The sequence below is a fragment of the Phocoena sinus genome, chromosome 1 (genome assembly GCF_008692025.1).
Source record: "Phocoena sinus isolate mPhoSin1 chromosome 1, mPhoSin1.pri, whole genome shotgun sequence".
Taxonomy (NCBI): Eukaryota; Metazoa; Chordata; class Mammalia; order Artiodactyla; family Phocoenidae; genus Phocoena; species Phocoena sinus.
In genome coordinates this window covers 14007790-14035416 of record NC_045763.1, presented here as the reverse complement: position 1 = coordinate 14035416, position 27627 = coordinate 14007790, and the positions used below count along the sequence as shown (strand labels likewise).

Here is a 27627-nt window from a genome sequence, read left to right as displayed (position 1 = left end):
GGATCGAAGGAGGAAGGGGTGGGAGGGAACGGGAGCCTGGGGTGGGGAACACAGCTGCCTGGGGCAGTAGGAGAGGGGGAGGAGAAGGAGCAGAGGAGAGGCAAGCCTCCTGAGAAGGTCAGCCCCAAGGTCAGATGCAGCTGGCAGCCCAGGGCTCCTCTGTGAGTGCTGACATTTAGGCCTGTCGCTGATGATTGGGCCCATTTGGAAAAAAATGCATGTATTTTGCACATCTATTTCCTTCCACCCATCACTCAGGGCTGTCTTCCCTAGAGGAAACCAAGGGCATAATACCTGACATAACAGCTTAAGCGCTTTTTGGAAAACTCCCCAGCTCCAGGCTGGGCTGCAGGGCTAGTCTCTCTAGCTCCACCTCTGTCTCTGTCTCTGTCTCTGTCTCTCTGTCTCTGTCTCTATTTCTCTGCCTCTGTCTGTTTCTCTGTCTTTATCACACTCTCTGTTTCTCTCTCTTTGTCTCTCTGTGTCTCTGTGTGTGTGTCTCTCTTTTTTCTGCTTTTTTTCTGTGTGTCTGTCTCTCTGACTCTGTGTCTCTGTCTCTCCTCTATCTCTTGTCTCATTTCTATCTACTCCCCACTTTTTCAACCTTTCTCTTCATCTCATTCAGTCCAGATCTTGGTCTCTTTCGAAGGTTTCACAGAAGCCCAATTGGATTGGAGAGTTCTCTTCCAGAATTCCTTCCTCCAGGGACCCCCTTCTCTGTCCCCTCCATCCCTCATCTCCAAATGCCTCCAAGGAGACTCCTGTCTCTCCAGGATGTCTGATCCCAGTGTGAGCCTGACCTCCAGCACCCCAGACAGCTCTCCTCGGATGGTTGTCCCTGTTCCCTCTCTCCTTCCTTTCCCTGCCCCCTTCTCTAAGCCAACCCCATCCTCGGTTTCCCTCTCTTCTCTTTCCAGATCTCCCTCCCCACTCGACCCCCGACCCCCCGTCTCATCACTCAGAACCACAACCCTCTCCCTTTCATTTTCATCAGCAGCCACGGCTCCTGGGGGAGTCAGCCCCGAAGACTCTGGCCTTCCCATCCTGGAAATGTAAAAGTGCGCATCCGGGTCTGGGCGTCATATGGGGCTGTCAGCTTCTCTGCAGGGGCAGAGCCCAGAGACCCTTGTTTTTGGTTTTGTTTTCTCTGCTCTGTGTACGTGTGTGCACTTCATAAAACATATAGCCTTTCTGGGGTCAGGATGGCTACTCTGAAAACCTGGGTCCTCGTGTAGGAGCCATGGTTGACGATTCCATGTCTCCCCTCAGACTAGGTGGCTGTGGCCCCTGGTGGAGACGGCTGCTGGCATCACAGAAGCCTGCACGGTAGGCAGGTCCCCAGATCTGCTCCTGCCCAGCCAAGAGCCCAGCCAGGCTAGAAGCAGGAGGGCTGGACGTCTCCAGTCCCATGAGGTGGGTTGGGGTAGAGGGGTCATGTGACTCCTCTTGGGGGTGTGTGTGGGGCCCCGAGGCACAGTACCCCAAGGCTGAGAAGACGGTGACCCCAGACCTCGCTTCTCTCGCAGGTGCACAGGCGGAGGGAACGGGCACAGCAGATGCTGAACCCCTGCCCTGGAAGCGGCAGCACTGAGAGATGGTCACGTGCCTCCCCCACTTCCTGTGACCAAGTGTCCACAGCTCGAGAGCCCAGGCCAGGGAAGGGTGGTCCTGTCTTGGGGCCGCCGCACATGGGACTGCCAAGTTCTCCTTCATGAGCCCAACAACAAGGGCTCGGCTGACCATGAGGGGGATGGAGGTGGCCCCGTTGAGGCCTAGCATGGGTCTCTGCACGGACCGACAGCTGGACTGACTGACCTGGAGCCAAATGGTGAAGGTGGCAGAACTGACTTTGATGCCCCTTCCTCTCCTTCAAGACCTGGCTGTGAAGTCACCACCTCCTGGAAGCCTCCCCTGACCTGTCCAGTTAGGACAATCTTTCACCCCTTCTGAGACCCTGTTGTATTCTTTCACGTTTTTGTTCCAATACTTACTACATGGCATTTCAGTTGTTCTTCTCCTCGACTCTGTCATTCTGGATGGATCAGGTGCTCTTTACACTAGGATCTGCCCAACTTGTCTTGGTGTTTCCCCTGCCTGGCGTAGAGCCACAACAGGGGGATGTTCAGAGTCTGTGAAATGAGTGAGCAAGCAGGTGGACAAATAGACGAAGGATCCGTCTCCGTGTCAGGCTGGGCTCGGTGTCACCCATCCCTCCTTCCATCCCTGCAGTCCTAGGTTGAATAAACCATCCTTTTCAGCCTGCTCAGGGCTCAACATCCTCAAACTCAGACCCCAAAGCAGACGGCCGCCCTACCCGCTGTGGACCTCAAGCCTCCCAGCTGGCTCTCTCTGGGCATGTCCCCTGCCACTTTCTGTGGTTCATCCACTTGCTGCTGAGATATTAACGCACTTTAGGGGTCAGTTGCGCCCAAAGGCCACACTGTTAATAAGGGAAAGCAATTCCAATTTCATGCCTACATGGGCTTCCCTCTATTAAGACAAAAAGAAGGAACAAATCTTTTTTTATTCCTTCCAGAAAACAGGCAGAGGCACTGTGTAACATTGGCTTAGGTAGGATTGCTGGCAGGTAACAGTAGGGGGAGCCGCTAGCTCATGTGAGACAGAGCAGGGGGAAGAAGGAAGTTGGCCGAGGAGACAGGCAGTGCAATGTAGTTGTTGCTGCTGACCTGGCCTGGATGTTTATATTAATCGATATGAGAGACCTTTCAACACTTGAAAATCATCTTCTTTACTGTTGCCTGCAAGATGCAGGCAGGCAAGTATGTATCAAATAAATGGATCGTTTAGTTGTTACATTTTTGAAAGAGAAATTGCAGTGAGGGGCCATCTGGGCTTCCCAGTTGAAGTGAGAGTAAGTCATGGTGGATGGGAAACCACGATTCCGGAGCGTCAAGCTCAGAATGGGGGGCTGTTGTAGATTGTAAACACGGCCCTAATCCGCCTCCTGACCTGTATCTGTGCATTATGCAACATGGCTTCGTAGTTCTTCTCATCTAGAAGTGGAATAGACTTCACCCCTTGAATCTGGGCTGGCCTCGTAGCTTGTGTTGGCCAATACATTGCAGCGGAAGTGACAGGAGGGCAAGTCCCCCGAGGTCAATGGGGTGCGACAGACGTGGTCTGTGCCACTACGAGGCCTGACCCTTAAAGTCATCCTGTGTGATTATATGAGTTCCCTACCGCTGCTGTAACAAATTACCGCCAATTTAGTGGCTTAAAACGAGGAAAATGTATTCTCTTAAGAGAGTCCTGGAAGTCAGAAGTCTGCAATAAGCCTTGTAGAGCTGAAAGTGTTGGGAGGGCTGGTTCCTCCTGGAGCCTCTGGGGTTGGGCCTGGTTCTTTGCCTTTTTCAGCTTTGAGGCTGCCTGGATTCTTTGGCTCGTAGCCCGTTCCTTGCGTCATGACAATCTCCTGCTTCTGTCATCACATCTCCTTCTACTGCTTTCTTGCCTCTCTCTTTTAAGGAACCTTGTGATTACATTAGGCCCACCTGGACAACCCAGGACAATCTTCCCATCTCAAGAGCCTTCAATTAATCACATCAGCCAAAATCCCTTTTGACAGGTAAGGGAGCAGATTCACAGGTTCTTGGGAATGTGAGCATCTTTGGTGGGGGAGCTGTTATTCTGCCCGTCACTCTGATCCTGCAGCCTTCTCTTTCCCTGCCCTGCAGATCGTAGAGGCCACATATTCCAGTTGGTTTAGCTGCAGGATAGAAGAGGATTACCCAACCCGCCTTGGGCTTTTCATGAGCCCCAAATAAGTATTGTGTTAATCCCGTAAAACTCTGGGGTTAATGTGTTACTGCAGCCTAGCTTCTCCTATCCAGATCAACACAGTCTTCCAGGGCTCTCCTTGGTGACCCTCAGGTTTTGGCCACAGCTCAGAGATGCCAACCCCACCCATCTCCAGACATTCTCAGCCCTTCCCTCCAATAGCTGAATGATATGGGGAATCTTCTAGCAGTTGAACAGGAAATTCTGGAACCTCTACCATTGACTTATATGTGACCTTGATTGACGTTAGCCTTGGCCATGTGACTTGCTTTGGCTAAAGGAGTGTTCAAGGACATGATAGGCCGATGCCTTAACTGCGCTTCCACGGTTTGAATTTCTTTTCTTTAGCTAGGATGATCTACCATAAGAGGATCAACTCTCAGACAGCCACAGCCCCTTTAGCCTAGGCCCCAGAGAAAACAACCATGGATGAGACCTGTGCCCAACCCATCTGCTGGAATTCAGCCCAGATAGCCTGTTGCCTGAAGCAGAGCTGCCCAAGTGAGTCCAGACTATATCAGCTGAACCACTTTGTCCTAAACGTAAACACAATCATAAATGCTTGTTGTTGCCTGCCACGGCGATTTGGGTCCCTTTGTTATGCAGCATTATTGTGGCAAGAGCTGACTATTACACTTGGCCCTGAGGGAACTTGAATTTCCTGAGTAGAGTCTCTGGCCACTTCCCACAACTGGATTTGTGTGAAACAAGGAGATGCCCCTCCACCCTTCCTCCAGGGAAGAGCATGCCCTCCATGTCCTTCATCATCCCCCTCAGTGCCCATCCCGAGGTTGCATGTCCGGAGGTGCCCAGTTGCTGCTATAGACCAGGAAGAATACAGAGCCACAGACCGAGGTGGGGAAAAATGTTCTGTTTTAATTAAACTGACCAAAGAAGCCAAGACATGGACAGAAAGAGACTAAGAACAAGACTGGAAGTAGCTTAGAAAAGAAATGAAAACCAATTGCCGAGATGTCAGTGCCAGATGTAATGGAGGGAGCAGGGCTGAGCCTTCACGTCAGCTCCAGGACCACTGTCAGGGCGAGCACCAAGGTGAGCCGGATGCCAGCAGGGCCAGACATGGAACCTGTGCAGGGAGCAGCGTCAGGGCCTGTGACCCACCCGCTTTGCTTTCTGGGGGGCACAGGTGTGTGTGGAGCCTGGGGACCACAGAGCTTTGAAGGGCCCCGGCCAAGAGTCTGGACTTCAGTGTTAGGATGGGCTGGGTTTAAGTCCTAGCTCTGCTATCTGTCCCACCTGATTGTGTGTGACCTCTTCGCTGTCCCAGGCCTGCTGGGTGGAGGTCAGGCTCCCCGGTGGCCATCAGGACACTGCAGTGGGGACTAGGCGTGGGGGCCTCCATCATGAACTGTGAGATTGGCTCACTGTGGGAAAAGGAGGGCTGGCAGGCCTGGGGGGAGTGTCTGTGTTCCATGGGGTGGTGCCCAGCTCGGGGGCAGCTGAGGGAGGGCAGTATAAAGGGCCCCACCATCCTATGAAGTGGTCAAGGGCCCCAGATCACAACCCCACGGTCAGCGCTAGACACATCTTCTTGGGACCATGGCAGCCGAGCTCTCTGAGAAAGACTTTGTCCCTCGAACTCCCTGCCAGCTGCTTAGGGATGCTTAATTGCTTTAGTGCCCACTCCTGACCTTTGACCCAGACTCTGCCCGACTAGAGGTCAATTATGTGCCTACGGCATGAGGGAGGGGCAAGGTCATACAAAGGGGCCGTTTGGGGGACCAGAGCTTTTAAGCTAGAAGCTCTGAGAGTGGAGACTTACCATTGGAGTCCTCCGTCCCTTCTGGGATATTTGGGTTTTCTGTTGGGAAGAACAGAAAGAGAACTAGAGCGTGGATGGCATTGGAACTTGGCGAAGGAAGCCCCTCATCCAGCACCCGCTGTGTGGTGTCATGTGCTCCCTCTCAGGGCAGCCACACGGCCTCCGGGGGCTGGGCGGTATCAGCCCCATTCTACAGATGGAAAAACTGAGGGAGGGGAAACAGTTTGCCCAGCGTTGCCCAGCTGCTAAGTGGTGGGTCTGGGATTTGAACCCAGGGTTCTCTAGCTCCAAAGCTGTTATGGTTTTAACCACTGAACTGTAGTGCTTCCCTGTGGGGCACCCTCTCAGGGCAAATTTATGGGACTTGGGCCCCTACTGCTCCCTCCTCCTTGGGAAAGCTCCAACCAGGGGCCTCCCCGGGTGGCCCTCCCGATCCTCTAGTTGAGCACAGCGTACCAAACACGATGAGCCGGGTGTGTGTGTCGGTGGAGCCCAGAGGGTTCTGGGCCGTGCAGCGGTACATGGAGCCATTGAGCTCAGCGGGAACCCGCTCCAGCACCAGCTCCTTCCCGTCAAACTCAGCGCTGCCATCCAGGAGGCGGCTCCCGACCCGCGTCCACGTGAACATGGGCTCTGGGAAGACTTCGTTCTGTTGGCCAGAGCAGGAGAGAGTCGGGTCACAGGAGGAACCATTCTGCCAGAGCAGGAAGGGGCCAGAGGCATGGCCTGGCCAGAGTGGGTATTAACACATTTTCATCGGATGGGTTGGGGCTGGCTGCCCAGACCCCGGGAAGGAAAGGACTCTAGGGCTGGAAGGAGTGCCAAGATCCATGTGCCATGTCTGCTCTAAGTCGTAGGTGGGCGAGCAAATCCATGCGCGCACCCCATGCCATTCCTCGTGGAAGCCAATTCTGCCGTTACACAGATTAGCAGACTGAGACCAGCTGGCCGTGCTGGAGGTCGAGGGGAGGGTCTCAGAGCATGCTGCCAGGGATGCTCGTGTCCCGTTGGTGCCTGATGACCTCCCGCCACCCTTGCAGATGCTCAGAGAGAGGCTGACCTGAAATCCATGGACCAGAATCCTCACTGTGTCCCCGACCCGGGCTCTGCTGGGCGTCATCATGATTTGGGGTCCTTTGGGGGCAACTACAGGGAGAGGAAGGCCAGGTCAGAGAGGTGTGCGTGTGTGCGGGGAGAGGAGACTAAGCAAAGAAAAGAGGTGCTGGCGGAACGGAAGAGAAGGTCCCCATCCAGATCATTCATTCATGCCTGCGTTCATTCATACATGTTTCCCGAGCCCCGGCTGGGACCCGGGGGTTTAATGGTGTACAGAGCACACTCCCTGTCCTTGTGGGGTTCACTCTCAGTGGGGTCAAAAGACAAGCACAAACCGGTGTAACAAGGGGTCAGATCGGAGAAGCCCAGGGCACAGTGGAGTCAGGGACACCCAAGGGAGGTGCCACCTGGGAGACGACTCAGCTGCTATAACAGGGAGAAACCTGCTCCAGCGCCCAGCACTGCTCAAAACACCCACACTCCCACCCACGCTAAACCCTTGTGAGGTGCGCTCCTGCCATTATCATCCCCGTTGCATAGCTGAGTTAACTGAGGCTCAGAGAGGGGAAGTAACTTGCCAAAGTTCACACAGTGAAGAAGAACTGGGATGAAATTTCTGGTCTCATTACCCTTGCTCCAGAGAGCCTTCTACCAGGTTAATATGCCCCGTGGGGTTTTCCTGGAATCTCTGGGTTGGAGGTGAGTGGAAGGTGGCAAAATGGGGGGAACCATCTCCCTCGTTGGGCCTGGCTTGTGCCCTTCCGGCCCCTCTTCCTCACCTGCTTGTATCACTTCTTTCAAGCCCCTTAACTTCTCTGAACTTGGGAGACAAGATGCCCAAGGGTGCTGCCCTCCTATGAACCAGAGCATATCGGGGATGGAAGAGCCACTGGGATCACTGAGTCCAATCTCTCAGGTTTCAGATTGGGAAACAGGCCCAGGGGTAACGAAGAGGCTTATCCAAGGTCACCCACAGAGCCAGTTTCTCTTGTCCCATGACTTTTGCGCCAGGCTTCTTTCTGCCAGATCCATTCATCACTCATTCATTCATTTAACAAGTAATCATTGAGCCAACTGTGTGGCAGGCTTTGGGGCAGGGCTGGGGACGCAGTGGTGATGGAGACACGTGCCTGCCGACACAGAGCTTACACTTTAGTTGGGGAGACATTTGACACACAAATAAGTACGTGAATAAGAATCTACTGGAGAGCCATGGCATTGTGTGGAGAATTGGACAAGTGGGGAGTGATGGTCTGAGTGTCTCTTCCAACGAGCTGACATTTCAGCTGAGATGAAGCTCCTGAAAAGGGTTCCAGGTGGAGGGAACAGCCAGGACATGGCGCTGAGGTGGAAGGTCAGGGGTGATGGGGGTGGGCACTGGGCCAGACCCCCACAGCTTCCTGGGCAGGGGGAAGCGATAGGGTTTTGATCAGAGTGCCATGCCCTGTGCCACTCTCCTTGGACATCTTCCAGGGGTGGCAGCAGGAGAAAAGCTTTGTCCCCAGGCCCTGGGGCTGGCCTGGGTTCTCCTCATCTGCCCCACCTGCTACCCGAGCCTCTCCTTCCCACTCAGAGCTGTCAGAGCAGAAATCAGAGCAGCTGGCAGATGTGGGTGATTTCCTAGGCACTGCCAACCAATTTCATTCATGAAACCAAAGGACTATTAATTAAACCACGAGCAAGACACCTGAAGGGCCGTGTGGGGCGGAGGGAGGCATCAGCAGGGAAAGCCAGGCCTGTGAGAGGGGAGGGAATGGCGGGAAGGTGCAGGTAGCTTCTGCTGCTGCATCCACCCACGTAAGAAAGGTGTCTAGTCTGTGTGCCCCTGGACCAGTCACTTCCCCTGGCTTTCCCCAAACACAGGGTGGGAACAGCCAAGGCAACCCTTGCCCACCCAGCACACTGGGCTGTTAGGAATATCGGGAGATGGTGGGTTTAAGGGCTAACATTTGTCCAGAGCATCCTAAGTGCCTTGCGCTCTGTGACGTGCTTTAGGCACGACCTCATTTACACTTCCAACCTCTCGAGATTGTCCCCATAAGGCAATGAAGGCTTGGGGAAGTCAAGTAACTTTCTCGTCTTTTTAATGAACATTCAAGTGCTGTCAAGGTCCCTTTGCAGGTGAGAAGCGCTGCATAGGCTGGTCTGGCCCTGCGTCATTCTGTCTCCTCTTCTCGTCCTGCTGGGATGGCACTGTCCCGCTGCAGCCAGCAGGGGGCGTGGAAGGGCATCCCTGTCCCGGAGAAGCGTGAGCAGGAGAACCAGGGCGGACAACTTCCTCTCCTGGGTCAGATTCCTAACTGCCTCGGTTCCTAAAGACCCCGCCCACCCTCTTCGGGCCGCGCCTGGGCCTCCTGGCCCCAAGGGGAGGGAACTCACATTTATCAGGTGCCTGACATGTGCTAGACCTCATTCTAGGACCGTCTCACCCATCTTGGTGCTTACGAGGCAGGTTGCCATGAAACCCATTTTGCAGGCCATAAAACTGGCTCCCAGGAGGGCATTGGCTTGCCCGAGGTCACACAGCAAGGAAGTGGCAGGGGCGGGACCTGAAGTTGCACAGGTCTTTAGAGCGAAGCTTGGAACCCAGGGGTGGAGGAGGGGGAAAGCTGGATGCCTTCTTCCACGTGGGCAGCCAGACCCCTCCCCCGCTGCCCTGAGCTGCCAGGTCCAGAGGCTCCTGTGTGGAGCTGACCCCGAGAGGCAGAGGGTGGGTAGGCAAGGGGTCTGCTTTGCCCTCACTCTTCCAAGCTCGATCCTGGCAGCTGCCGCCTGGCAAGAGCCTTGGTGGCAGGTGGCCCCTCTGACTCCTGCCCTCACTGCTGCATCAAGATGCTTCTGGAAGCCGGGCCAGCTGCTGTCACCCGCACGCTTCCACCACACGCTGACACCCACTAGCAGCTCCCGGTGGTCAAGTCCTGGCCCCTCTCTCCTGCCCCTAGAACACATCACTGAAGGTACCTGAAGAAGGTTCTCAGCCCCTGGGACTTCCCTCCTCTCAACCCCTGGACATATGGAAAGAGTGGGAGTCAGGAGACCCAGGATTGAGGCCTGTCTTCTACTCTCCAGTTACGTGACTTGGATGAGTCAATTCAACTTGTTGGGCCTCAATTTTCTCACCTGTAAGTGGGGAGAATAGACTGCTATCCTACTATTTGAGGAGTTGCTCTGAAAACGACAATGGGGGAGAGATAGGAGATGGAAACGTGAGATGTGAAGTGGTGCGCATCTGTCCAGGGGCGTACAAAAAATCCTGGTTATATAACTGCTCTCTTTACTCTCCTTAGCATTTTGCTGCAAGGAGAGCCTTGTGAAATCTCACGGAAAGCTCCTCTAGGCGCCCCACCACAGGAATTCTAGGTGTTCACTAAGACAACCACTCACCCACTCATCCACCCACTTATTCATCCATCCACGCATCCATGCGTCCATTCGTTCATCCAACCAAGCATTCATTCTATCCATCCATCCATCACTCTATCATATTATTCATCCCTCCATCCAAGCATTCATTCTATCCATCCATCCATCACTCTATCATATTATTCATCCCTCCATCCAAGCATTCGTTCTATCCATTCATCCATCATTCCATCATATTATTCATCCCTCCACCATAACATCCATCTATCCATTTTCCATCCATATACCTACCCGTAAACCTACTAATCCACTCACACACCCATCCACTCATCTACTCGAACCATCTAGTTCTTTATGCCTAATCTGTGTCGATCACTATGCAGGGCAATGTTGGGGCTACAATAATGAGTAACAACAGTAGCTTATATTTACTGAGTACTTACTCTGTCACTGAGCTAAGCGCTTCGTATGCATGCCTTGTTTAATCTTCACAACAACCCAGAAAAGTATTAAGTAATTGATTATTAGGGAAGTGTTTATTAAGTCATATGTTACAGACTGTGCTGAGCCCTGTACCGTGTGAACAAGGCAGGTAAAGACCCTGCCCACGTGTAACTTAAATTCTAGCGGAAGATCCAGGCAATAAGAAAGTATGTCATATACTTGCACGTGGAGATAAACGCAATGCCAGAAAGCAAAGCAAAGTAAGGAATTGATGGGGCCAGGAGGAGGAGGCTGAAATAGGGTGTTCAGGGAAGGAGCCTCTGAGTAGAAGATTTGAGCAGAGATCTGATGAAGGAGGGAGTGAGGATACCTGGGGTCGGATTAATCTAGGCGGAAAGGAAGGACAGTGCCAAGTCACAGAGGTGCGTCTGAGCTGGGCATATTCAAGGAAGAGTAAGGAGAACCCTGTGGCTGGAGCAGATGTAACAGAGACGAGCGTGAAAGGTGAGCGCCGTGGGAATGTAATTTTAGATGTGATGGCGGCCCAGAGGATTATTTTGTTTTGTTCTGACTTTCATATATTTTTAAATTGTGAGGAGACTCACATAAGGGAAATGCACTGTTCTTAAGAACACAATTTGACAAATCTTCATAAATGTGAACATCTGTGTCACCACTATCCCAGCCAAATTCGAGAACATTCCCATCCCTCCAAAGGTCCCCTGATGCCTCCTTCCAGTCAGTTTCCACCCTCCACAGGTAAACACTGTTCCACTTTCTATCCTCAGAGGTGTGCTCCATGTTCTAGGAGTTCACATAAATGGAATCGTGCAGTTCGTACTCTTCTGCCTGACTGCTCTCAGCACAGTGTCTCTGAGCTTCGTCCATGTTGTTGGTGTATTAGGCGTTCATTCGACTGTGCTGGTGAGAAGTGGTTCATTATGTGAATATATCCCAGCTTTGTTCATCCATTTTCCTAGTTACGGACATTTGGGTTTTTTACAGGTGTTTTTGTTCTTGTTATGTGTAAAGATGCTGTGAGCATTCAGGTCTTTGTGGACGAATGTTTTCATTTCTCTTGGGTAGATACTTAGGAGTGAAATTGCTGGGTCATAGAGTAGGGAGGGGTATTTTTATCTTTGTAAGAAACTACTACTTTTCCAGAGCAGTAGCACTCTTTCATACTCCCAGCCCTGTGTGGGGGTTCTTATTGTTCTACGACCTTGCCAACATTTGGTGGTGTCCGTCTTTCCCATGTTAGGCACTTTAGTGGTTGCAAAACGGTATCTCACTGAGGTTTGAGTCTTCATTTCCCCAAGGATGTATATCCTTTATATGCTGATTGGCCACTTGTATATCCTCTCTTTAAAATCTGAGTTATCATGATTGATCTGCAGTAGTTCCTTATATATTTTGGATACAAATCCCTCATCATATATCTGTACTGAGAGCATTTTCTCTCAGTTTGTAGTTTGCTTTTCCGTTTCGCCACATTTCACTTTCTTAAAGGTATCTTCTTAGGAGCAGAAGATTTGGATTTTGATTAAGTCCAATTCACCAATTTTCAAATTTGCATTTAGTGCTTTTCGTGACTCTTTAAGAAATCCTTGCCTACCTCGATGTCACAAAGATACATTCCTGTGCTTTGCTCTAGAAGTTTTATGATGCTGGGTTTTACATTGAGGTCTGTGATTCATCTCAGGTTAATTCTTGTGTGTGTGTGTGTGTGTGTGTGTGTGTGTGTGTGTGTGTGTGGTAGAGGTCAGGTTCATTTCCTCCTTAAGTGTATCCAGTAGTTCCGGGGCCATGTATTAAGAAGCATTCTCTTTTCCCATCGAACAGCCTAGGGACCTTTATCAAAAATCAACTGACTATATGTGGGTCTAGGGCTCTTTTTTTGATCTATCAATCTGTCTACCATTGGAGGGTTTTGGGTGGGTGTGTATGTGGATTTATATTTTAGATCAATCAGAGTGGAGAACAGAAATGCACATAAGTGGAAGCAGAAAGGCCAGTTTTGGGGCTACTGTAATAATCCAGTGTGAACTGCTGGTGTTCAGATTGGGTGGTCGGAGAGGAAACCATGAGACAGGGTAGATGTGGGATATATTCTGAGGTTGAGCTGCCAGGGCTTAAGGATGGCTTGGCTGTTGGGTAGGAGAAAAGAGGGGGAAAGTGGGTGACTCCAAGGGTTCTGGCTTGATCAATGGGAAGAATGTAGTTGCTATCTACTGAGATGGGCTCTAGGACCACCAGGCATCTGTCTTCTTAGGGGCAGTGACATCTGAGCTGGGAAGGGCATCCCTGGCAGCGGGAACAGAAGAAGCAAAGGGTCATCACAGGGAGGCATGCCCCAACCCTTGTTGGCCTAACTTTTAAAGTCCTGACCAGATGACTGGATTCTGTGCTCCGGGGTCATCTCATGCAGCCCTCTGTCTCACCCCCATGGCCAGAGTACAGGGTGCCTTGACTGTGTGAAGGGCAAGCACTCACTCAGGACCCCTCTGGTTCACACCACTCTCCACCGGCTACACCCACTGGCTCCATGGGTCCTCACCACAGCCCCACCGGATGGGCAGTAGAGCTCAGCGGTTAGGAGCATGGGCTCTGGGGTCAGACCTGGCTGGGTGACCTGAGGAGAGTTGCTCTAAGCTTGGGTTCCCTTACTTATAAAATGGGGATAATGATGGCGTCTCTCCGCTGCCTGATAGGGTCACTGCAAGGAGATCTTGGAGAAAAGCATCTTGCATAGAGCCTGGCTGCCAGCACATGCTCCAAACATTTATGAGGTTACTATTACTCCCCCACTCAACAGGTCAGAGAACAAGGCTCAGAGACCTAAGAGGCTTGAGACCTCACCAACTGACAGCAGCTGGGGTAAGACGGGACGCCAGCCTGGGGGTCTCTTCACTCACCCACCCGATTTGGCCCCTTCGCCTGGGTGGCGCTGCTGTGTCCCCCGTGGGCACACACATATCTGTCATGCCCACTGCCTGTGAGTGGGCCTTTCTCTTGCTCTGATGATGGAGGTTGGGGGTGCACACCAAGGTGGCTCCGGTCAAGGGAACCATCTGGAATCTGGGACGGGGCAGGCAAGTGCTTTACTATGGCTTGGGATAGGGGGTGGGAAGGGGGTGGAACAAGCCAGTGGCAGCACCCCGTCCATCACTGGGAGATGTGAACTGCAAGCTCACCTTTCCAGCTGCTCGGAAGTCCTTGTCTGGTCTCGTCTTTCTCATTCTCTGTGGGGGTGGGACAGGGAGCCCTCCCACGGGAAGTCGAGCCTGGGGCAAGAGAGGCTGGGGGCGGCTTTCATGGGCAAGGCATCCCGTTGAAGGGTCGAGGCTGCTCTGCCTCCCAGCCTGGAAGCAGACTGTATCTTGGGGACAGGGAGGTTCAAATGCAAGAAGGAACTCTGGGAAGGATGGAGGGTCCAGAGAAACTGGGGGCGGGAGTTCTGGCAAGGTGGGAAGGCTGAGAGAGGGATCTGGGCAGGCTCTGTGTGGGGATAATCCCAGCGCCTGGCACAGGGCCTGGCTGTAAGGGGTGCTTGTGAAGTTTCTATGGCATGATGAGCAAATGGTACTCAGGGGGCAGGCACCATGACAACAGATGCCCTGAGGCAGCACAGTGAGTGGAGGCTAAGGGCAAGACACTGGGGCCACACTGCCTGCCTTTGAACCCTCCCCCACTTACCTTGGGCAACTTACTTAACCTCCCTGCGCCTCAGCTGCCTTGTCTGTGATATGGGATACTAATAACGCTGACCTCACTGAGTGGCCATGAGGATTACCAGTTGGGTAACTGGGTTACTAATTGTGTTCATATGGGAAAAGAAATGGTCCATGGTATATAGTAGGTGTTCAGTAAATGTTAGCCCTTATTATTATTTTCTGTGTGGGCAAGTGGCCTGTGGGAACCAAAGGGCCATTTTAATCAGACTTCAGACAACTAACCCCATAGCCAGCAAGGGTGCCCAGTCCTGGGGCTGGTAAGTTCAGTGGTTGGCATAGGGGAATTGGAGAAGGCACCAACAGACCTGGCTGGAAATCCCAGCTCTGCTACTTATAAGTTGGCGGCTCAGAGAAAGGGACCCCACCAAACTGAGCCTCAGTTTTGCTCACCTGTAAAATTGGACTGCACGGTAATCTGACTGTGAGGAGTGAATGAGAGAATCCTTGCATATGTTCCTGGCACAGAGTACGTGTTATACGTACATGAAATCCTTTTCTTGGTGTTTGGTGCAGAGTTGGTGCTGGGTTTTCTGGTGGACTCGCTAAAAACAGAGACGGCCTTTGGACCCCCAGGCACAGGCTGGGGTCTCAACCCTCGTCAGTCATTGCTATCTGTCCTCAGTCACGAGGGGCCTCGGTTAGGGGCTGTAGATGTTTCTATGCAGCTCTTCACCACTGCAGGAGATGCAGGGGACAAGCCCTGGCATCCTGGGCTGTGGTTTCAGCTGCTGGGTACCGAAAACCAAGGTCCAGAGGGTTGTGGGCAAAGAGGGCCAGTACTGGGTCAGTGTGCCCAGCCCCCTGCCCCACCCCACCCCAGTCAATACAAATCCTGGCTCTGAGAGCCTCATATCTCTAGTAGAGAAGGTTCCACATGTCCCGTCTCCCTGCCTTTACTCAGCTGGGAGGAGATGTACAGGGGGAAACAAGGATCTGCTCTGGGGACATACAGAATTGGTGCTCTGTGGGAAGAGGAAGCAGGCCCCAGATGGGGATTGGATTCTCAGGCTGAGCTATCCCTGGGTATCCAGTTTCCTGGTTGCGCCCACGTTCCACATCCCTGCAGATGACAGGGTTTCCATTGTACTTAAAAGTGTAAGCGAGAGCGGTATCCTCCCGCGTCCTATACGTTCCCTACCCCAAGCTGGCAAAACTACCTTCAGTATTCCTGACCCTAATCCGACAAGCTTCCGACCTGCCACACTCGTGATCTTTACCGAGTAACTGTCCCTGCACTCATGGGTCTCTTATTTCAATCGAGAAAACCCCTTCGTCACCTCCTATGTTCCCATCCTTCCCTGGACGTTTCCTGACCTGACTCGGCAACTCTCCCTTATGAGTCCCAACTCCTGTGTCTTCTTCACTCACCCAGCAAACTTCCCTGGGAGTGTCCTGTTCCATCTTCAATCTTGAAAACCTCCCATGTTTCTAACACTGATCTAGCAAAACTTCCGTGACTTCCATATCTTTGATCCTGCTGGACCAAACTCCCCAGACCTCCCTGTAATTTCCTATGTCCTCCAACACAGCTCAGCAAACCTCCCAAATAGCCTGACTCTGACCTCCGTGCCTAACCCCGACCCCGGCTCGCTCCAACTTCCCTTCTCCGTGGTGGCCGGCAGCCCACCCTATTCCAAGGCTCCCCACCGCCCATCTCTGCAGGGGCCCTGCAGAGTGGCTTCCATCGAGCCTCACCCAGCGTGACCTCTGCCTGCATGGGCATCGACAGTGCCGGGTGCGTGACCTCACAGCTGAAGAGGGCTTCGTTGTCGATCTGCGGGTTGAGCGTCCAGGTGAGCAGGGCGCGCACCTCCACGGTGCCATCACTGCCCGGCGTATGGCTGTGGCTCAGGAAGTAGACAGGCTCGGAGCTATGGACCCAGCGGGGGAACTCTCGGCTCACCACCGTCTCGGGGATGTTCTCGGTGGTTGGCTGGAGGGGGATGCTGGGATCCAGGGTCAGGCTGCGGGAGGGGCGCTCTGTGTAGGAATGCCCGCCCCGGCTGTCAGCGTCCAGCAGGGACAGTGACCTCTGCATCTTGGTGTCGTCCAGGTCACGGTGCAGCAGGCTGCGGAAGGGCCTGCTGTCCTGGAGGGGGCCAGAGCTAGCAGCCGGCGGCTCTGACAGGGGCACTGCGTCGATGGGTTCCCCATCTCGTTTGAAATAAACCTGAAATTGCAAGGAGGGTGTGGGAAAAGATTTTGCCCCAATGACATGGACCTCCCAGCGGGCTCTCGGAGGAACTGGCCACAGGAGTCCAATCCTTCAGGAGCCTCCTCCTCCTCCTAGTAGCCTTCTAGATGGACCGCTCTCTCCCTCCAGCACCCCAAGCGCTCTGAGTCAGCTCGGTTCAATGGGGACACGCAGGCTCTGGTGGCAGAGGCTGAGCCTCTTTGAGCCTCAGTTTCCTTACTGAGAACACCTACTTCATGAAGGGAATAAGAACACTTACTTCATGAGGCTGTTGGACGCTTAGAAACAGTGCGTGGAAAAAGCACCCTGGACACGGCCCTGGCAGCCCCCCTGGGCTCCAAGGGTGTGGTCCGTGCCCACCTGGGGAGAGCAGGTGGGTGAGAGCGAAGGTGGAAGAGCGCCAGAGATTAAGTGAGATGTCAGAAGGAGAAGGAAAGGATCTGTGTGTGTGTGCGCACATCCTGGAGGTTTTGGAGAGGAAGACAGGAAACAGGTGTGCGTGTGGGAAGGCGCTCGGTGCGGAATGAGGCAATAGGCCACATATTCTCACTTCCTCCGCCAACAGAGAATTGGAGCTTTGAGAGGCGGCATTTCATTTAATTTGCTGTCTTTTTATTTTGGTACATATGCCAGGGGCCTGTGGGGATTGGGTGTATTTATTTTTAAATAAATCGATGGGAGACAGGGTGAGAGGAGGACAGGAAGCAGCTCTGGGGACGTTGGTGCCAGTGGGGAAAGGGAGCCAGAGGACGCGGGGGAGGACCAGGTGGGGGGGGGGCGAATGAAACGTGGGGTGCACAGAGTCTGTCAGAGTTTACAGCTCCAACGAAGAATCTCTTATGCACATAATAGCCTGCTTTGGGGTTTTTCTTTCTTTCTTTCTTTCTTTCTTTTTGAAAAGTGCTTCAAAAGCAGGTTTGTAATTTATGTCAAAGAATTCTTTCAAGTTTTGATATCCCAGGCAAACGTAAGGTGCCCGGCATGTGGGGAGATGAGGACCTTTCAGGCGCATATATATATATATATATATATATATTTTTTTTTTTTTTTCATATATATATTTGAATATTGTACTGCTGTGTCTTAAATGGCAGGAGATGGCCAGCTCGGGGAGGAGGGGGTCTTCCTGCAGCCCCGGGGCGGTGAGGAGACTTCCTCTGTGCCCTGCAGAAAAGGAGTCTCTCTTTGGGGAAGAAGACGAGCTTGTCTCATTTTCGAGAGGGCAGGCGTCTTTACGGGCTCCAAAGGGAAATCTCGGGACCACGCTCTTCCCTCGCCAGTTGCTGGCTCTGAAGCTGCTTTTTCGTCTGTGTCCTCAGGACTGTAAGGTGCAGGTGGAGGGAGATGGGCCTCATCAAAGGCTCATCTCTGCACCCCCGCCTACTGCCCCCTGTGCATCTGAGCACCTGCTTACTGCCCTGTCTTGGTTCTCTCCACTCCTGTCCTGTCCTGGACAGCTGGTCCTGGGGTGGGGCTGGCCCGGTCCCAAGGTCACCCCACTGGACCCTGCCTGTGAGACAGTCAAGGGTCTGGAAGGAGGAGAGCCCCTGCCTCCCCACCTTGAACTCTAATCCCCCTGCCCAAGGCTCCAGCCCCACCCCTAGTGATGTGTGAAACTCACAAGGTCAAGACTCAAAGTATCATATAAGGTCAAAATTGGCCTTGGGAGCACGTAGCCCATAGGTTCTCAGTATGGTTCAGGGAACTCTCAGGGTTCCACAGAGGTGCCTCAGGGACCCATTAGGGCAACTTGCCCTTCCTTCACTTTTAAATGTTTTCAACATGAGGCTTCCGTGTATTTGAATCAGACCAAACAGGTCCTGCTGCTTCTAAAAATGCTGGAAAACTATAATGTTGCCCACACCCTAAACCTCCTCAAAGAACCTGAGAAGCAGAGGGCAGGTCTCCTTGCTCAGGGTCATTTGGTGCATGTGACGTTAGAGGCTAGAACACAGGCCCCCACATGCTCTCCCATCCTAGCCCCTCCCCCCAACCCCCCCACCCCCACCCCCTCCCCGCCCCGTAGAGCGGCCATGACAGTAACTCCTGAGCTGCACTGACAGGCCTCAAAGCGCTTAGGGCGGGGCTAATAAGGAGTTGGCCCAAACAGGGATTTCCCCCTCCTCCCCGCTTCCCATCTCCCCCTTTTCCTCCCTCCTTCCTACCGTCCCCAGTGGACTTGGAGCTGGAGGACATGACCTTGAGTCCCAGCTCTGTCAAGAACACAGTGGCTGACTCTCTCTACATCCCTTGCCTTCTCCGGGCCTCATCTGTCTCCATCCTGTTCAATAACTGGGGGAGGGGTGTGCTTGAGGCTGGGCTCCCCTGAAGACCACCCTCACCGTGCAGTTCAAGGATTTCAGGGTCCAGGAGAAGCGGGGGTTCTCAGCACCAGGGTGCTGGGAGCAAGAGAGGCATATGGACGCCTGGGTAGGTCAGATGAGTGGACAGGGTCAAACCAAGGCAGACGGGGCAGAGTTAATTTATGCAAGCTGTGGCCTCTATTCTTCGTTCTGCAGAGTGAGCGCTGTGGTGACCGGGGCAGCTGGACGAGCCACGAAGGAGGGGGGCCTGGCAGGGACGAGGAGGGACGACTCCAGAGGTACTCACCGTGGGCGCTGGTTTCCCTCCCGACACGATGCAGACCAGCGTGAAGTTCTGGGCTTGGTAGCGGCTGAAGGGTGCTGGTGTGTCAGCGGCCACCACCTCGATGGAGGTGGGAGGAGCTACTCAAAAGAGAAGCACAGGAAGACCAACGCTTAACTGGAAGGTTCGGGAAGAGTTCACTGATTACCTAGGATGGGCCGGGTCCCACACTGGGCATTGGGGTGGGGGACAAATATTGCACAGTTCCAGGGGGTGCCACTGGCAGCAACGACAGTGAGAAGGATGTCCCTACTGGGCATACAGACAAGGCCCTGCCTCACGGGGCTTACAGCCTGGTGGGGAAGACAGCCACGAATCAAGTGATCACACGGTCAGCTGTGCATCAGATACCAGGAGGTATAACAGGATGGAAAGGGGCCTGCTCAAGCCTGAGGAAGCGAGCCCGTGCTGTGCCTGAGGACGCAAGAGTAGGCAGAGGACAAGTGTGGCAGGTGGAGGGAACAGCATGTGCAAAGGCCTCGTGACAGTTGGCTCAGGGCAGGGGGGATGGAAGGCAGGCTGTGTGGTGGGAGGGCAAGGAGGGGGGACGTGGTGCCTGCTGGGGCTGGGGAGATGTGCAGGGCACCGCTGGGGGGTCACCGCTTGCAGTGGTGTGCTGTGGCTGGTTCCTACCAGCTCCTGAGAGCCGATTGTGACATTGCTGGGAATTTTGTGAACCAGTTCTTAAACTGCTGCTAGATCGAAACAGGCCACGGTGGGCATCTTTACGCCATGGAAATCAGCCACCACTGCAAATCAGGGCTTTCTTGTTTGTTTCCTTCCCCCGTCCCCACCCCAGGCCCCCAGAGAGCAGGTTTGCCAGCCCACCGCTGGCTGTGAGTTTTTCTTCTTTGTCCTGAGAGCAGGAGGAAGAAGGCTTCAAGCAACAGCAGAGATACGATCTGAGCTGCATTTTGAAGAGACTGGAAACACAGAGTGCCGTTTAAGCCAGCGAGACGGGTCGCTTAGACCGTGGTGAGGGCAAAGCGGGAGAAGCAGATGACTTTGAGAGATATTTAGAGCCAAGAGTCTTCCCTCTTTCTTTTTATTTTCCCCCCAAAGTTGGCTTATTTTGATTGGTCCCGCTTCCCACCAGCTTCCCTTTCTGCTCCCCTCACCGCCCACTACTGGCTGGTTTGCCAAAGCAGGTGTTTCCAGGCACCGTGGGTTATTGAGAGGTCAAATGTGGAGCCATGGGGCACTCCTGGGTCCAAGTCCCAGGGAGGTCACCACCACCTCCATGTCCTTGGGCAAGTTACCAAAACTGTGAGCCTCAGTTTCCCGATTTGCTAAGTGGGATTAATCCTTGGCAGACACATTTGAAGGATGAACCAGCTAATCGATATGAAAGGGTTTAGCGCGTGCTAGGAATTCACTAGTCTTATGATTCTTGAGATTATTTCCGCAACTTCCTTGTCATCAGCAGGACAGGAGCCAGAACCTTACAACTTTGCTTAGGAAAGGCTGTCAGTTCTGGCTTCTTGTAGCCTTAGGTCAAGTGCAATGGGGGACACAGAGAAAATGAAGAGGGGTGGGCCTTTCCTTCCTGCAAGGGGTTTTCACTCCAGTTAAGTTTAATTAAATCCGACCAACATTTCCTGACACCTACTAGGTGCGGGCATGGTGCCAGGTGCTCACCACAGGCGCCCAGTGATGAAACGGATACAGTGCATCGAGAAGCTCACAGTCTGGCGGGGGCGACAGACGCCTGGCAGCTCTATTTTAAGGTCTAGTGAAACGAAGCCAGGTATGAACCATTCATTCACTCAGGCAGCCGCCATGTGCTGTCGCAAGGGAAGCAGAACAAATGGGAAACAATGGGAGAACAATAGATGGAGAACTGTAACTAAGTGTGAGGTGGTAGGAAACAGATGGGAAGTGGGGTAAGGAATTCCGAGAGGGGAAAAACACACCAGAACACTTCAATTATCCACAAGTCACAGTCTGCAATCTAAGTTTTCTAGAACTCACTGAAAGCCTGGATCCCACGGTAAGAACCAACAATGACCAACAGTTAGGAGCCAGGAGCTGTTCTAGGCCCTTAACATGGGTTAATTCATTTAATCCTCACCACGCATCTACATGGGTTTATTTATTCCCATTTTACAGATGGGGAAACTTAAGAGGTGAAGTGGCTTTCTGGGGTTCACAGAGTTTGGATTTGAACCCCAGCACCCTGGCTTCAGGGCTCAAACACTGACACTAAGCTGGAACACTGACATATCTTTGGAAAGAAGAAAGAAGTTCGTCCCTATCGGCACCTTTAGCCCTAAGTGCACATTTTAGCTGCTGGGGATGCTCATTTACCTGACACATCTCAACTCTCATGGATACCTTTAATCCAGATCCTTGGAGGAACTCTTCCCGTGGGTGGCTCTACTTAACTCGGATGCCCCAAAGATCAAGGGACCATGCCAATTAGAGCTTAGAATAATTCTCTGTCACTGCTCATGGTGGCTTATGGGTAGGGATAAGTATACCCTCCAAGAATCCTAGGCAGCGGTCCCCAACCATTCTGGCAGCAGGGACCGGTTTTGTGGAAGCCAATTTTTCCTCGGACGGGGTGGGGGGATGGTTCAAGCGGTAATGCGAGCGATGGGGAGAAGCTGTAAATACAGATGAAGCTTCGCTCCCTTGCCCACCGCTCACCTCCTGCTGTGCGGCCCAGGTCTTAACAGGCAGCGGACCAGTACCAGTCCACGGCCTGGGGGTTGGGGACCCTTGTACTAGAGGCTCAGGGCTAGTCAGGGGGCACCTTTAAAATCCCTCATTTCTTCTTTCTTACTTTCATTGAGCAAACAGGAATTAGACACCTAGAACCTTCCTTATAGGATTGCTTTGAGGAATAAATGAGATGATGCTTACGGGATGCCTAGCACATAGTAAGCCTGCAATACAGTTTAGCAATTTTAATTAATATTATTTGTCTCACTATTATAAAAGAGATAGGACAATGGTTAAGAGTATGGGCTCTAAATCACACTACCCAGGGTTTAAAGACCAAGCTGTACCATTTACCAGCTATGTGACCTTGGGCAAGTTATTTAGCCACTCTGTACCTCAGTTTCCTTATCTGCAAAGTGGAATTATAGAGTACCTGTGAGGATTCAATAAAGAAGTACCTGAAAGTGTTTTGAGAGTGCATGTCAGATGCATTTATCAGCAGAATTTATTAACATTCTTTCTTTGAGGCTCCTTGCTACTTTCTGGGAAAATAAATCATTGTCTTTGCCTTTGGGGCATTCACGGTTTAGTGAGGAGACCAGAAATGCTGTGGACCTGCACTGTCTAACACAGCAGCTGCCCACCCTCTGTGGCTCTTAAGCATTTGAAATGTGGCTTTTTCAAGTTCATATGTGCTGTCAGTGTAAAATACACATTGAATCTGGAAGATAATTTCTTAAAAGTGTGTTAAGTATATCATGAATATTTTTATATTGGTTACTTACTGAAATAATACATGGGATACATTGGATTTAACAAATATATTATTCCAGTTCATTTTAACTTTTTAAAGCCTTTTCTTAATGTAGTCTTTAGAAAACTTACAATTAAATATATATATATATATGTATATATATATATGTATATATGTATATATACGTATATATGTATATATATATGTATATATATATATACATATATATATATATATATATATATATATATATATATATATGTATTTCTATTGGAGAGGGCCAGTCTAGACCTTCCATTTTACAGGTAAGCAAACTGAGGTCAGAGAGAGGGAGAGATTTGCCTACGGTCACACCGTCAGTCAGTGGCAGTGTCTGGACTGGCACCCAGGCCTTCCAAATCCTGACCAGGCTTCTTTGTACAGCACAAGTGCTCCCCCCAACACACACACACACACACACACACACATCCCCGTTCTGGAGATCTGCACCCAAGTCACGCACACCACCCACACAGACCCTGATTGGGAACTGTGTTCTTGTCCCTCGTTATACTTCTGAGCAGGTGTTAGCAATATGTACAGTTAATCAAGCTCATAAGACAATAACGGATTTCAGTTGTATGGAGCATGACACGGCAGAGCTGCTAATATCAGCGTGGACAGCCCAGGCTTCCCACACTCTGCATCAACGTATTCCTCAGTTGCTGTGTCCTAGGAAAATTTCACTCTGCATCTCGCCTCCTGTTGCCCGCCGGAGGGCTCTGAGTGCGGGTGGTCAGGGAGCTGTCTACACCCGGGAGTCCTTGGCTGCCTCGGGATGCTTCACTCCACACGTCATCTTCTCCCCCTTCCTCCTCTCTTCCCTTCCGTTGACTACGTACAGCACTCTTTCCCCCACAAGCTGCTGCTTCTTAGGCTCGTGGTCTAGCACCTTCACTTACTCTCAGTCTTTCCCGTGCCCATCTTCTCTACCTCCATCTCTCCCTCCTTTTCCAGTCCTATTCTCGCCTGTATCCCCACCTCCATCCCCATCTCCATCCTTTTCCTTCTCCAACTCCATCCCCATCTCCATCCCCACCTCCATCCCCATCCCCATCTCCATCCATCTTTTTTCTTCTCCACCTCCATCCCCATTCTCTTTTCCATTCTTATTCCCACTTCTATTCCCTTCCCCATCCCGAAATCTACTCCATCTCTATCCCCATTCTCAACTCAATCCTCATATCTGTCTCCATCCCATCCCTCCTCCAAGCCCAAGCCCATCTCCATTCTCATCATCCCCATCCCTGCTACAATCTCTGACCAAGGTCAAAGCCCCCTTATGACTCTATGCCTGGAATAGATCCCCTGGCCCCAGAAACAGTATCCAGTCAAAGACAGATGGCCAGCTGCAGTCATGGGTATAAAGGTCCTGGACGAGAATAATCCCAAATTCAAAGCTGGGCTACAGAATAAGCAGTATAGAGCAAGGCCACCTGGCTATGATCCAGGTGGCAAATAATGGCAAAGAATCATTAACAAAGACCCCTAGATCACCAGTTTCTCCCCACTCTTCTGAAGCAGTACCCAATGCACCCAACATAAGTGCCTCATTCCTATGGACTCTGAGAGTGTCTTCAGGGATGTCCGTGCTAGTGCAATGCTCTCCTGGGGCGAGGGTGGGTACCATGTACCTGAAAGGACCCTCCTCAGAGACACTGGGCAGGCATATTTGGCCTGGGCAAGGGAGAAATAGTAGTAGTCACAGCAGTAAGACCCTAGACAAAGGCAGAGCTTCAGAATTTACAAACCACTCGTGGACATACCACAGTACTTGTGTAACCCCAGCCCTGTGCATTAGGAAGAGCCCCTCAGTTCTACAAGTTCACCATCATGGTCAAACAGAGGCCACTGCCACAGAACTCCCCTGAATCCACTGCCCCCAAGTCAAGCCAGTGGACTTCCCGGTTTATTTATTTTTAATTTTGGCTGCGTTGGGTCTCTGCTGCTGCGCGCAGGCTTTCTCTGGTTGCGGCGAGAGGGGGCTACTCTTCGCTGCGGTGCGCGGGCTTCTCGTTGCGGTGGCCTCTCTTGTTGCGGAGCACGGGCTCCAGGCGCACGGGCTTCAGCAGTTGCAGCACGTGGGCTCAGTAGTTCTGGCTTGCGGGCTCTAGAGCGCAGGCTCAGTAGTTGTGGCACACTGGCTTAGTTGCTCCGTGGCATGTGGGATCCTCCCGGACCACGGCTCGAACCCGCGTCTCCTGCATTGGCAGGAGGATTGTTAACCACTGCACCACCAGGGAAGCCCCCCAGTTTATTTTTGACTTTGCCTTAAGCAGAGAGAACTGCTGCTAGAAGTTTCTTCGACTGATTTTGTCCAGCATCTGGGAAGGTAAAGCGGCTTCACATCTGACACGGCCACACAGCACAGCACGCCTCTGTTCCAGGCCATTGAGGAGGGGGCAGGAATCAAAGTTATTTTAGACTCTACTGTTAACATCGACACAGTGAGGCAATGGTTGGGTGATTGGTTTTATGAAATTAACTCTGAAATATTGCGTTTTTCTCTTGAAAGCAGAACTTTGTTTCGGTCATCGTAACTCACTTTGCAGATAATGTGATGGCTCTTAGCTCTGTAAATCATCCTTTGGCTTTTGCAATTCAGGAACACAAACCTGTTGTGATATAAACCCCAGCAGATCTGGGTCTAACTGTATCTACTGAAGTGAAATTCTCTCCCCACCATGAGGCTCCCCCCAACTCCTCCCAGGGAACCAGCTCAAATAGAGTCAGGCCAAGGTTCCAGCCCAGGCTCTGTTACCAACATCCCATGGGACCTTGGGCAAATCAACTGACCCACACGGGCATCAGTCTTCCCATCTATAAAATGGGTTCAATAAAACATATCCTGCCAAACTTTCAGCTTCCAAGATTCTGAGAGAAGAAGCGAGAATATGGACATAAACCTTCTACAAGGATGGTGAAGTAGAAAGGGATTATTTATATTACCTCTTCAATTGCTCTCACTTCTCCCTGGGCTGGGAGGGACATAGAGGGGAAGTTCTTCTTCCTCTCAGGGGTGGCCACTGTCTGCAGGAAGGGATAATCTCTCCTTTTCCTTGGGTACCTTGTGCTAAATTGGTCTTAGCACACTCCTGCTCTGGGTGTCATTTATCAAAGGGCGGTAATCAATTAGATTTTGGGGAGGAGTCGGGGAGGGAAAAGACAAGTTCAAAATTACATTATTTGCAAAAATCCATTCTTTCCTCTCAGCGTGCCTGCTCTATTGACTGCCTTCTGTTTCAATCAGTTACTAGTCATTACACCATATTTAAAAAAAAGAAAGAAAACCACCCTCAATATAAAAGTGTTCATGAATCTAAATATTCCCCCACGCTTCCTATTTTAATTTCTTTCTTTCTTTTCTTCTGTCCCACATCTCTGTGTCTTTCCCATCCTCTCTACTGGTCTCTCTCTGCTTCTTTTTTTTTTTTTTTTTTTTTTTTGGTACGCAGGCCTCTCACTGCTGTGGCCTCTCCAGTTGCAGAGCACAGGCTCCGGACGCGCAGGCTCAGCGGCCATGGCTCACGGGCCCAGCCTCTCCGCGGCATGTGGGATCTTCCCAGACCGGGGCACGAACCCGCGTCCCCTGCATCGGCAGGCGGACTCTCAACCACTGCGCCACTAGGGAAGCCCTCTCTGCTTCTTTAAGATGCTACTCAAAACAGCATCTCTTCCAGGAAGACTTCTCTGCTCCAGCCGCACAGAAATGCCCCAGGTTCCTTCCTCGCCTTGCTCACCTCCTCTGTGCCCCGGACATACTAGTCCTTCTGTTGGTTAATTCGGCTTCATCCTTCAGGTCTGCCCTTAACTGTTGCCTCTTCCAGGCAGCCTTCCAGCACTTTCCCAGACTGGGTTAGGGCTCATCCTCTGGATTCCTGGAGCGTCCTGTTCTTGTCATACCCATAGGTGCTTGTCATTCTGTCCTGGGCCCACGTCTGTTTCTCCATTAGGCTGTGTGCTTTCTGAAGGCTGGAGCTTTGTCTTTCTTTAACCTCAGAGCTAGTGCAAGCCTGCCATGCAGGGATTCCATTTCAATTCCTGTTTGCTTTTTTCCTTCTTTCACTTCTAGTACAGACAAGCACACAGCCTGTGGAAGGAATCCCGAAAGACCTTGCAATGCCGTGGGCCCTGCCACCACCTCTAGCCTTGTCTCGACCCTCCCCCCAACACCATGCTCCAAATATACGGAGATTTTTTTGGTCTATAAACACCCTAAGCTTGTTTCAACCCCGGGGCCTTTGCATCTGCTCTTTGCTTTGCCTGAAGTCCTTCACTCAGCTTTGAGCAAGGCTAGGTCCTGCTTATCTTTCAAGTCTCAGCTCAAAGGCCACCTCCTAATCTAAGCGAGGTGCCTCTTCTATTCTCTGTCACAGCACCTTGTTATTTCTTCATAGAACTCATCATAAGGTATAGTTATTTCGTATACTGGTCCTCACACTTGTCTTTTTTTCCAACACACCCCACTAGTATGTAAGCACCATGAGGACAGGAACTCTTCTGTCTACTGCTACATCCAAGGGCCTGACACACAAGGATTTGCTCAATAAACATTTGTCAAATGAATGAGCTGGGAGGAGGGACTTAAGTGTCCTGCCCTCCCATCCCTGTCCAATTTGGAAGGGCTGAAATCTTAGCCATGTCCAAACCCCTCTCTCCCAGCAGAAGCCTGAGGAAGAAACAGCCCACCAGCAGAAGGAGGACTCCAGCAAGAAAAAGAGAGTAGGAAAAGCACAACGCTTTGCTTTATGGGAAAATTAAATATTGAACTGAGTAGTGACGGCAGCCAAGGGGAAAAAATACTGACAAAAAGCCCCCAAATGGAGCCGCCATCAGTGACAGGAGAGATAAACGCAGTGTCTGTGCGTATATGAGCTGCAATGGGGCCCTTTCATGTGGCATCTGCTGAGCCAGATCACAACTCCCAACCTTGGAAGCGAGTGGGAGCCCGCATGCTGATGTACCAGCGAGGGGTGGGAATCTGGGGTCCAGGTCATTGCCAGCGTCGGTGGCCACCGCCCAGACCCTCCCTGCCTGGAGACGGAGGCCCTTCTGAGTGGAGTGGGGTCACAAGGGTACCCAGTGGCTGCGGGTGTAGCCCATCCACGCCGCCTTCCTCTCTGAGGAGAGCTGGTTGGCAGCCCCGTTCACC

The 27627-nt window shown here is 51.9% G+C and overlaps 1 protein-coding gene across 1 annotated transcript in view; it reads right to left on the bottom strand.

The window, feature by feature from the left end:
- Positions 1 to 4654: 4654 nt before the first annotated feature.
- Positions 4655 to 27627, bottom strand: part of IGSF21 (immunoglobin superfamily member 21) — a 244508-nt gene continuing 221535 nt past the window's right edge. Inside the window, exons 5-10 of the mRNA XM_032641651.1 lie at positions 18983 to 19098; positions 15874 to 16348; positions 6642 to 6727; positions 6038 to 6230; positions 5582 to 5620; positions 4655 to 4885 (exon numbers count right to left, since the gene is read on the bottom strand). Of these exons, the coding sequence (XP_032497542.1) occupies positions 4812 to 4885; positions 5582 to 5620; positions 6038 to 6230; positions 6642 to 6727; positions 15874 to 16348; positions 18983 to 19098 (983 nt within the window). The 3' untranslated portion in view covers positions 4655 to 4811. The remainder of the gene's footprint in view (positions 4886 to 5581; positions 5621 to 6037; positions 6231 to 6641; positions 6728 to 15873; positions 16349 to 18982; positions 19099 to 27627) is intronic.